At 39.7% G+C, this 11,479-nt stretch overlaps 1 protein-coding gene across 1 annotated transcript; it reads left to right on the top strand.

Annotated features, from left to right (window-relative positions):
• Nucleotides 1–1,116: 1,116 nt before the first annotated feature.
• LOC139714622 (E3 ubiquitin-protein ligase RNFT2-like) lies at nucleotides 1,117–7,775 on the top strand. The gene is made up of 8 exons (XM_071626302.1): nucleotides 1,117–1,519; nucleotides 2,280–2,356; nucleotides 2,869–2,969; nucleotides 3,705–3,858; nucleotides 5,026–5,172; nucleotides 6,004–6,069; nucleotides 6,481–6,582; nucleotides 7,644–7,775. Exons 1-8 carry the CDS (start codon nucleotides 1,117–1,119, stop codon nucleotides 7,773–7,775), a joined length of 1,182 nt encoding a protein of 393 aa, XP_071482403.1.
• The last annotated feature ends 3,704 nt before the right edge of the window (nucleotides 7,776–11,479 follow it).

Raw genomic sequence — 11,479 nt, 5'->3', positions numbered from 1 at the left:
TAAGTTCTAATTCTGATTTTTCTTTTTCTGAGATGCGTGTGGCGCATCACTGACATCCCTGTTGTGTTGGGGGAGATGCTAGATATATTTTGTTTTTCACTTGTTAATGCTATTGTAACTGTTTGCTTGTTTGATAGAGAATATGATTTCCATATATTTATGAACAAACAAGACGAGTCGCGAGTTATTCTTAGTTGGTGCTCGATATGCTCATCATCATGGTGCTGTTAGAAACTGAGAAGGCCCAGCATTGCAGCAACTCTGAACTTGTACCATATTTGTGGGTGAACTCGGCCCTTTGTAATGGGGTCGTGAGCGAGGGGCCAAGTCAAGTTTACCCCTTAGGCTGATTTTACCCACAAATACGGTATTCTCTTTCTGAAAATGGAAAACAACCGAAAAAAAAGAGAAATTTCAATGATGCCCCAATTGTCATGTTTGAATGAAATAATGTCTGTGAAAATTGGACAACCTTTATGTGTACCATAGAGGTCTAGATTGGAATGTTTACTTACAGATGATGAACGTTACATACAAAAACTATATAAACTGTAATAAATACATGTATGTATAAAGTTTTTCCAGCCTTTGCAGACATTATTCTGTTCAAATGTGACAAAACCGCCAGTTAATCTGCATGTTTGATGGGATTTGTTTGTGATCACAATTCCAAAATGACAATGACAAAGACAATTAAAGAAAATATCACAAGACGAATATTGCCAATGTTTACAAGAGCAGTCTTCGATCTTTATACTGTCTATTTGATTTTTACTATGAAGACATTTTACAGTTGTAGTTCCCTTGTCATTTCTTTGAGCAGTCTTCCTATTGTGTGTGTGTGTGTATTTTGTTGTTGTTGTTGTTGTTGTTGTTATTGGTTGATAAGGCTTGTTTTGGTTATGAAATCTATACTGGTATTCTTTTGTCCATGCTGTGTAGGAATCTATTAAGGGAAGTCTGAAGGAAGTCGGGACTCTCTTCAGTAATGCCACCTATTCCCGAGAGGCAGTACATTCCCAAGTGCAGGAGTTAAAAGGGATACAAGTTTCTGTGTGGGCAGCAGACCAGTGTGCGAATCAAAGAGTTTCATGTAAGTGTCAGCACACTCCAGTGATGTCGGCGGGCTCTCTCCGGAGCCAACTGAATCTCGCTCTTCAGAACGTCATACCCGGACTCCAGACGATGGACGCTCCCCCGGAAGTGGACGGAGCAAACGCTTCAGAGCAGGACATGGTGGTGATCGATATGCCAGATCCAGACGGACGCTTCCATCTACCCGGCGGGGGAGGGCGGGGTGGTGGAGCGGGAAGATCAGGAGGAGGAGGAGGGGGAGGAGGAGGAGGAGGCTTGCCGATGGGGGACCCAGAGCAAGAAGGAGATAGAGAGGGTGGTAGGCAAAGTGGGCGTGGTGGCCTCACAGACACCAACCTAGCCCACTACCTCTCAGAAGGGTGTGCAGAGCTGCTGCTGTTTGGTCTCATCGTTGCTCTCAAGTTGGGTTACGACCATCGTCTTGGTAAGACCCACCTCCATTTGGCATGCTGTGAAGTAGTTTTTCCAATTTATTGTCCATTGAGTATTAGAATACATTGTAGTATTTTGACTGCACACATTAACAGTGTTAGAAATAACATATTGTACCAAATTGGCTGCTGCTTATTCCCCACAATTTAAATTTGCATGACCTCTGTCATTTGTTTACTTGATCACATTTGATTTTTTTTTTTCAAATTCAGTCATGGAAACAAATCGAATGAAAATGAAAAGAAGCATATCATAGAAAACAAAGACATGAAGTATGTCTAGGGCCATACCATGTAGTATGTGTTTTTTTACCCATTTGATCTGTTTGATAGTGCCTAAATCTATAGACAGAATAATATTAGAGCAATATCTGAATGCTAGTATTCTTTCTTGCATGAATGTTGGGGGGGGGGGGGGGGGGAGGGAAAGGGGGAAGGAAATTCCAGTCTTTAGCAGCTGTCATGTAACGATAATCCTCAAAAAGAAGAGAGGATCACCTCTGTTGCTCTTGAGCATTAATATTCAATAAGTCTCTAAGTATTTCCTTTTGAGATAGAATTGAAATCATGCCAGTATCTCTTTCCGATCTTGACAGAAATGCTTTTTATCTTGCTGTTCATCATTTGGTCTGAATCTCAGTTTGCGCGCTAGAGATAATATAAATTGCTTCCATAAATTGTACAGAATGTTCTCTGTGACATGGCTGTGTGACGTCTTTCCTTGTATCATTGCCATGTTCTATCCGTGTGCAGGTCTGACAGTCTTTCTTGGTCTGATCGGCACATTCCTACATCACAGCGGCAGTGTCAAACGAGAAATTGACCTGAAGGTAAGTGCTTCTGAATCCACACGCAGTATGTCAAGAAGCTGTCGAATGATGGGAATAAAGGGCAGCCAGTTGATGTCAATTGTGTTAGCTACTGGCATGAATTTGTAAGACAGCTTTTTTGGTCTTTCTATATGTCTTCATGTGATTATTCTGTTTTTACTTTAGGACTTTGATTGGACTTTGAATGTGAATTATTTAGTTTAATTAAAGCATGATGAATAATAAACATATTATATATTAATCTAAGAAGTGCATATCACTTGATAGCTGAAGTTGTGTGCAACAACTTCCCTGTAGAACATTGCTCTGAGGTGACAAAGGTTGTAGCATCACTATTATTGCAAGGTGTGTGTGCTTTTGTTACACAAATTAAATGTTGTTTCCATTGAAATTATCTGGCCATCGTGATTGTCAGTGCCAAGAAAGCAATGGTCAACTGACTCTAAGAGCATTGCTCGTACTTGGCTGCAGCTATATCTGTTTTTCACTTTTCATTTCTTCTCCTGCATCAGGAGAAGAGGAGTGTTCCATCGTTACTGTTGAGGCTCGGTCTCCTCATGGTCAACATCGCCTTCATCTACTACGTGCTGGAGGAGCAGCAGCTGTACAAATGGTGAGTTTGTTTGTTTGTTTGTTTGTTTGTTTGTTTGTTCGTTTTCATTTTTCATCTGACAAGATGGCTGGATAGTGTATTTTCAGCTGCACTAGCTGGTCTTTCATGGGGTCCAGTTGTATGTACTGTCTCCATCGGCCATTCTATCTCATCTGGAATCTCTCCCGGTCTGTGTGAAGGTATATTTAATCAATCTTGCCTTTGCATAGATTCATAATGCTCTATCTCTCTCTAGTCTGTACCTTTTCTTGAGCTGTGTGTAGATAATTTCTGGTTGCACATTGAGGAGCACACCAAGTGGAGTAATTTGCCTCACCGTTGTCAGATTTATTTGATATCACTATTCTGTTCTCTCCTTGTGAAACCTTTTCTTCCTGTGTTATTTAAAAAGATGGTTCTTGCACTACCAGGTGGTTGATTTTTTTAGATGGTCAATCTGTCCACAAACATCTGTCTCAACATGCTCTGCTCAGTTCAATTGACAAAACCTGTAGACATTACAGGCAGTCCGTCTCAGCAATACTAAACATGATGTCCAGAAAAACCCATCTCCAATCAATTTGGTTTTTATTGTGTAGAGTAAATTGCATCACCAAAGAGGTGTACACGCCTGTTATACCGTGCCCATAAACTACTGGTATGTCTGGAAACTTGGTAGCATTTTACAACTATTTTGGGGGATTGTCGTCATCACATTAGACGCATGTATGATTTTTTTTCCTCTCCTTTGTTTAGTTTGATCTTCCTGAATCCAAACATCGAGGAGATGACACTGTGGGCCGTGCTGTGGTGTGTGGGCATCTCAGACTTTGTCATCAAGTACTCCACACTGTGTCTCAAGTGCCTTGTTACCCTCCTGCCTGCATCAGTACTCAGCTTCAAGAAGAGGGTGAGTGCCCTTCTGGGTGTGGTCAAGCCCAGAGAGAACTCCTTATAAATGATGATAAAGCTTATTGAGAGCACTCCTGTGGAATGCTCACATTGTCGTTACTATGTGAACAGATGAGAGAATTATTCTGCACTGAAGATTCCAGGGAACATTGATTCCTTTGCCATCTTTTACAAGCCCTTTCAATTCACAAGATTCACAGAGTCACCAACAACTTTGGTATAAAAAAAAGTGAATTTTAGATTTCATGTATAGATCTTTGCAGGAACCTTTCTGGTATTTTTTTTTAAAAGCAGAAATGAAAGTTCTGACTTTTGAAAAACATTTCAAATCTTCTGGGGAATGGTCTGCAAATTAGTGATTCCTAAATTTCAATCTTTTTAGTATTTATTAAAGCCTTACAATCGTGGTGAGTGGTTTGTGCGGCATAGAGACGAACGCAACACGCTGCCTCCCCCCATTCTGTATCAATGTCGTGACACCGAATGAGAATAGCGTTGGCTCAATGGGTCAGCGAACAACACTGGGTCTCAAAATCACCTGACCCAAAATGGCTGTCTGAGCCACGCGAGATTCCGAATGGACGCACACTCACAGTGCGCATGGGCATGAAGAGAGGCCAAAAGAGCCACGCGTCTTCTGGCCTCTCTCCTCCAATCACCACAATATTTGTGTATGATGCGTACACACACACACACACACACGTGTCTCAGTGGCAGCATTGTCCCACACGTTTATGGATGTAACACTGCAGTCTGGCATTGCGCAATTGCATGCACAAACTTCGTTCGTTCGGGAGTTTACGTACTATTAGGGGTTACGATCGTCCGACTTTAAGTCATTTTCCAGTAGTGCTGGTTACATGTGAATTGATATTGCATTAGAAGAGCACATGCTGTTATATTGTTTCTGTCTATCTGTTTTTACATGTTTGTATATCTATCTCTGTATCAATCACTATCTATCTATCTATCTATCTATCTATCTATCTATCTGATCTATCCATCTATCTATATCTATCTATTCATCTTATCTGTCAATTTATTCATCTATCTATTGATCTGTATCTATCTACTCATATATATCTATCTATTCCTCTATCCATATCTGCATCTGTCTCTTTGCTTCACTTGTATCATCACCAACTTTTCTTTTTTCTTCATGCAGGGGAAAGTATATCTTGCCATCGAGGAGCTGTCCCAGATTTATCGCATGTTACCGCCATTCCCTCTGTGGCTGGCCTACTTCCTAGATGACAGGGACTCACACTGGGTTGTCAGCTACGTCCTAACTTTTGCATATGTTATTTTAAAAGTGAGTATGATCCAGCAGGAAATATTTGATGTATGCAACAATTGGGATGTAAAGGAGAAGTGGGAAAAAGTGTCATGGGATTTGATTGATTGACGCTTGTGCTGGCATGTATTGAAGAGCAGATGGTGGCATTCGTGTTTGCTTAAAGGTGCATGGTCCTGGTGTTTTAGTCAAATGCGTACGAGGGCGCAAGGCACAAGTTTCCTATAGAGACCTACGCTATCGACTCCTCTTTAGCGCTTACGCTGTGGCCCACTTCCCGAGTCCGAAAAAGTCTGATTCACTGTAGTCAGTGGTCCGATCACAGTTCGGCTCATGATTCGGCTAGCAAACTTCTTTTGTGATGTCATAATAACAAGCACATATGCACGCACCCTGGCATTACTACAGACTGGGCGATGCGCAGAGAAGACAACGAAGGCAACGTTAGGTAGCAACACCTACGCACTTTACTCTTGATGACAGCTCAACTTCAGTAATCTTCGTATCAATGCTAACGGTGATCGGCAGTATCATCAACAGCGCCCTCTACACTACCGGGACTATGCACCTTTAAATGCTCAAATTATTGCTCCTGCACAGAAGAGGTGTATGTATTTTCTGTTTGCTTGTGTGTGTGAGCTGGAAGAAGATATCGTGAAACTATATTGTATTCAATTCCGTATATTGAAATTCAAAAGTGTTTGAATTGGCTTTCTCTCCAGTCATTATCCTTATAAGAATAGTTTGTTTGTTTGTTTGTTTTTTTGCTCTTTCTTTGAAAGCAGTATGGTTTTGTGTGCATGACAACAAGATTATCTTATTTTCTGCCCTTGTCCATTCCTGTCGCAGGCTTTTACTATTTACAGAAAACAAAGCGAAGTGAGAAAAGCTGTGAGGAACATTTTTAGTGAAGTGGTGAGTTCATACATTACATTTATGTGCATTCAGTTCACATTATGTTCAAAGTCATTCCGTAACACCTTCTTCCCTTTTTTGCTAATTGCATCAAAGACAACTGTATCACACAGGGAAAATGTGTCAGATGCTAAATCACCTAGTTGATCTAACTGTATTTGCAGCAAGTTGATTCCAGTAATGCCCTAGTCAGGGTAACGTCAATTTTGATAAAGGAGTCCCTTTCAGCTCTTAGGTATGTGGCTGAAGCCAAGAATCCAGTTGATAATGTCTGTATTCCAGAATACCTCATTAAAATGCAATTTTCAGAGACATTGACATGCTTGCTAACTCGATGTTGAGTATTACAGTTGTAGCAGCTCTCCCGCCATACATAATTCATTTCTTCCACTTTGGTTCTCTCTCAACCAGCAATACGGTACTACCCCCTCGCAGGACCAGATGAGGAGAGTCGGAGAGGCTTGTCCCATCTGTCAAGACACCTTCCAAGAACCGATCCAGCTTGCTTGCAAAGTAAGAGGCAAACTATTATTGAGTGGAAAAAATATATCAGCATGTGCACAGCATATGAATGGATATGAAACCAAACTATCAGAGCACGGATCATAGTGAGAAAAAATATATATATATATCTAAAACAAAACAAAACAAAACAAAACAAGCAAAACAAAAAAAACAGATATGAATTCTGTGTGCATTTAGAGTATATGCTTATCTGAAATTTAGTACTCTTGGTGCAATCTAAATGTCTGTATAAAATTACTCACCACGGATAATGCAAGAAATTAATTCCATGAGTCGTTTCATTCTTAAGGTTGCAGGTGAGACATTGGGGTCCCATTTTGTGAAAGATGTTGGGATAACAACCCTTGCTACCATAGCTACATTGTACTTCTCGTAGCAACAGGAAGTTAAATTTGTATCATTGCCATGGCACTTGCCATTTTAGCAAGTTGCTATCTCAGCAACTTTTCATGAAATGGGTCCCAGAAGAGCAACACTAAACAGTGGCAGGCTGATGATCATGAAGCCATTTTTATTTTTCCATGGTTGACTTTTTCTTTTCTAGTCAAATGCTTTCAGATGCTTTCAGACTTGCATTACTGCCTTTCATTTACTTCTTAGTATTAGATTGGCCCACTTACCTGTCTCTATCATAACATTTTGTAATATTTCCATTTCAGTAGTTGCCCCCCTCCCCCTCCACCCCCCCCCCAAAAAAAAAAACAACACACAAAATATATATATATTAATGCTATATGAACTCCATTGAAGATGTCCTGTAAGGGGAATATAAAAAATCATGAACTTGACTATGCTCTTGTCAAATGCCTTTAAAAGAACACAAGCAGATGGCCAGTATCAAGGATATAGATGGACTCTCTGTCCACCTCCTTGGTCAATATAATTTATCAAATGTTGTTAGAATTTTAATCAGAAGAGAGGTTGATAGGCTTTCATGCAGATACCAATGGAAAGAGAATTAAAGAGTAATGAATACATGCTACAGCTCATAGAAGTTACATGCTCATGTGGTACATCTTGCTCATATTGCCTTTTCCTCTTTCTTCCAGCACATCTTCTGCGAGGACTGTGTGGCGCTATGGTTTGACCGCGAGAGGACGTGCCCGATGTGCCGCGCCCAAATCGCCTCGGCGCCCACGTGGCGTGACGGCTCCACGGCCATGTCCATTCAGCTCTTCTGAAGAGGAACTCTTACAGTCAATGCCAAGTTTTCAGCAGCTACTTACATGCTCTTGTGGAAGGGGCAATTCTTTTTCCTCCTTTTTTTTTTTTTTTTCCAAAAAAGGACATTGAGCGACATGTAGCAAATTTGTTGCTATGGAGATGTTGACTGCAGTCAACCCTTCAGATTGGGTGTACTGTCGCAAGAGTAGCATCCACCAACCGGCAGATTGTTTGGGCTGTCGCCAAGGCTCTGCTTTGCAGTCCACTTCAGACTACTTTCTCCAAAAAAACAGCTGTGGTAATTGCTTCCTTGTGATATTCCACGTGTGTGTGATTGATTGAAGCTGTGATGATGGACTACTTATACGTACAATCAACGTCTCGCCACATGCACCGAGGAGTTCCAGCAGCATGCTAGTATGACACCATCCAATCAACCAGAGAAGAGTGTTAATAATTCCTGGACTGCACGCAGTGAAATCACCAGATGAGGTGGTAAAAAAAAAAAAGATGTAGATTGACACTCTTATACCCATATTTAAATTGACAATGAGGTTTAACAGTAGAAGTTACAATGAACTCTCTGCAGACATGCTGAAATAATATGCTCAATGTGTCATAAAGGATAAATACAAATACATAGCTATATAAAGATATATAATGATAGAAATATTTTTCCAGCAGTGTTTCTTTTTGTTTCCTATTTTCCATTCAAGTTGATTTACTTTAGGCATTTTCCTGTGAAGTAGCTCCGTCTAACTTGTGAATATGTATCCAGTAACCATATACACGCTATAAACTGAAAGATCTGTATCATATGTAGCAATTTCATATCGCCAGGGTCAGCAACGACGTCGAGAGAAATCTTTAATCTCAATCATTTCCGATGGGTTTGTGGCAGCGTCAGTGATGCGCTAACGTGAGCTTCCATTCAGCACAGACAGCAATGTCGGCCTCATTCATGAAATGTGAGGGGCATACAACGCTTTCAAGGCACAAGATGAAGCCATTACTCTACTTGACTTCCTACACACTGATGATGTACGTGTTTTCATGGTGGTGAAGTTGGAAAGCCTAAATCTGTTTTACCATGGATACTGCCTGCATTCATCCCCAGCGAGAAAAGAGAAGGATAGAAATCTGTTGACTTCCATTACTATCAAACAAGACATACCCGGTTTTCAACCAGTGTAACTCGTTGTCATGCCTCTCAGATTGCTGTATAAGATCAAATGGCTAGTATGCATAGCATTAAAAAAAAAAAAGAGAGAGAAAACTACTATTCAAAAATGGAAATTGGTCAAACTTTAATAGCACCACATGTCTGTATCAGTCAATGTTCTCCTCTCAAACTGTTCTGTGAAGCAAGTTTCCAGATTCTCATGTTTTCAAGTCGCTTCCTTTGCATTCCTTTTGCGTCAATGTGGAAACACACGACACGTTTGCACTGAAACCTGGTCTGTATTTTGTCGCATATTTGGTGTGACTGCAAGTATCGTATTAAGAAGAATTGATTTCTAAATCATTGAAAATAACATGTAGCACTGCTAGTCATAAAGAGACAGAGATTATGTGTGTGTGTTTTTTTTTTTTTAACTTATAGAGCTTCCATGGGGGAGTACTGTTGTGAAGTATTGAAGTATTAAAAATGGTATGTTTCTGTCTGTGTGTGTTGGTACACTATGTCTATTTTCAAGGTGCTCAAAGTTATTCAAGCAGCTACTCTTAAAGATGAAACAAACAGAGTGTGATGCACTGACCATTGCTGCAGTAAAAAACAAACAAACAAACAAACAAAAAACAAAACAAAAAAATACCAGACTTTCTAGAATGGCAAATATTCAAGTTCCTTTATCTGTCACAACATCCACTTCCAAATTTCATCCTCATTCTTATAGAGTGGTGTAGGTGCTTTTCATCATGGTAGAGTGAATGCTTTTTCTCATTGGCAATAGAAAGCTTTGTCACTGCAGTTATCAAATTCCTGGAAAAGTGCAACAGATTGTTGGTATTACACATTCCTTAGACGATAGTGCAGAAGGCAGTTGATCACGAGTGAGGAACACATGTAGTGGGACGTGACCGTCATTTATTTAAAGGTAAATAATGAGATGCATGACTTAAAAACTGCTTGTAGGTGGACAGTGGTGAAGAAGTGCAGTTAAAAGTGTTCAATTTATTGTAGCCACGGCACGCTACTCATCATTTCTTCACTGATATTAGGAAGTAGTCAATTCCATGGAAATACCAGAGTATATTCACAGTGTACTATATATATTTCATTGCACCTACGTCTAATATGACAAATCAGTGTTGCAAAACCTGCATCATGTCAAGCTCCTCCCACTAGTGTGGGTGAATTGCCATCTTGTAATTTAGAGGTCAGTTTTGATAGAAGATTGTACCATCTGGATCGAGGGATACAAGTTTACAAAGCCAGTTTATCCATCCTAGATTGGGGCTTTGATAGACCATATGAATATTATTTTGCCCTGTCCATGGGGATTGTATTGTATGTTGTACAATGTGCATACTTTTTGGAAGTACAGGGCGACTAATAGGCTGTCACTGCAAGCACACTGCATGACTGTCACAGTTTTTAACACCATCTCAGACTGAGAATAAACATGTGTATGTGTGTTCTTTTTTTTTTAATGCATTGTACAATGTAATTGTATTTCATTCCAGTTCCTTTGTAGCTCACACCTATGTCGCCCTAATATTGGTTTAGTTATACAATTACGTAGAAAACACTACATCAATATTGAAATATGGAAGGTCATGCTTTTGCGGATGAGAGAAAGTAATTGCTTTGTGGAAGATATAAATATATTAATATGTGAGATATGAAACCCATTGTCGTCAGGCATTTCTTCTTCCTTGCCTTGTCTATCTGTGTAATAGGAACCAGAGGGACGGTCAACCAGTCTGCAAAAGCAGACAGATAAGTGAAAAACATCAATGAGAGTTTTAGGAAAATTAGACATTCACTTCAAATGTCATCAAGTTTCAAAGACTTGGTTTGGAATAATTCCATGTGCTGCTCTCTCTCTCTAGATAGGAATTCTACAAGTTCTGGTGTCACAATTCACAAGTAAACTTATACAATGTAGATATAAATGCAATACAAATCCTAGTATTTTTTTTTTTAGGGGGGGGGGGGGGGGGTGACAAGTAAGTAGTACACATTCCCTCCCGTTGTTACTGAAATATGTTACGGCAAAATTTGTTTCCCTACCTTCAAGGTCAAGTTTTTATACAATTTTTGTTGTGCTGTCTTTGATCTTTTTTTTTTTTTTTTGGTTTCCTCCAATCTCCACATCTCGGATCAGCCCCACGTGCAATACACTCGCCATGTCACACACCAAATATCTCACACTAAATAATGTGTAGAGTTACGCTGAATAAAAACATGTGCATCGAGTTTGTTTTTCTTCACATTTTTTGTCTTTTTTTCGTAATTTGTGATCATTATCATACTTACACTTCTACATTCAAAAGCAAAATGTTACATAGTTCAAACGAAGGTATTGGTTGTGTACACATGTAATGCATAAAAGTACAATTCCAAAATATTCACAGTTCCTTCTGTACAACAGAATCGGTCTTGCTTCTTTCACAGTTTAGTAAAGTAGAAAACAAAAATGTGGGTTTGTCTTGCTACAGTCCCGTTTCTCTTTCATGTTATTCCACAAAAAATGAAAAATAAAGAGAAAATGTT

This window comes from Diadema antillarum, unplaced genomic scaffold, assembly GCF_040938485.1.
Source record: "Diadema antillarum isolate AM-2024a unplaced genomic scaffold, OU_Dant_1.0 seq00002344_RagTag, whole genome shotgun sequence".
Taxonomy (NCBI): Eukaryota; Metazoa; Echinodermata; class Echinoidea; order Diadematoida; family Diadematidae; genus Diadema; species Diadema antillarum.
Note: the sequence above shows the minus strand (reverse complement) of the source record. Positions and strands in the feature narration are given on the sequence as shown.

Coding starts and splice junctions, on each gene's coding strand:
- LOC139714622 (XM_071626302.1), top strand. CDS start 1,117: ATGTCGGCGGGCTCTCTCCGGAGCCAACTGAATCTCGCTCTTCAGAAC. Junction 3,859..5,025: donor TACTCAGCTTCAAGAAGAGG/GTGAGTGCCCTT, acceptor TTCTTCATGCAG/GGGAAAGTATATCTTGCCAT. Junction 6,070..6,480: donor GGAACATTTTTAGTGAAGTG/GTGAGTTCATAC, acceptor TCTCTCAACCAG/CAATACGGTACTACCCCCTC.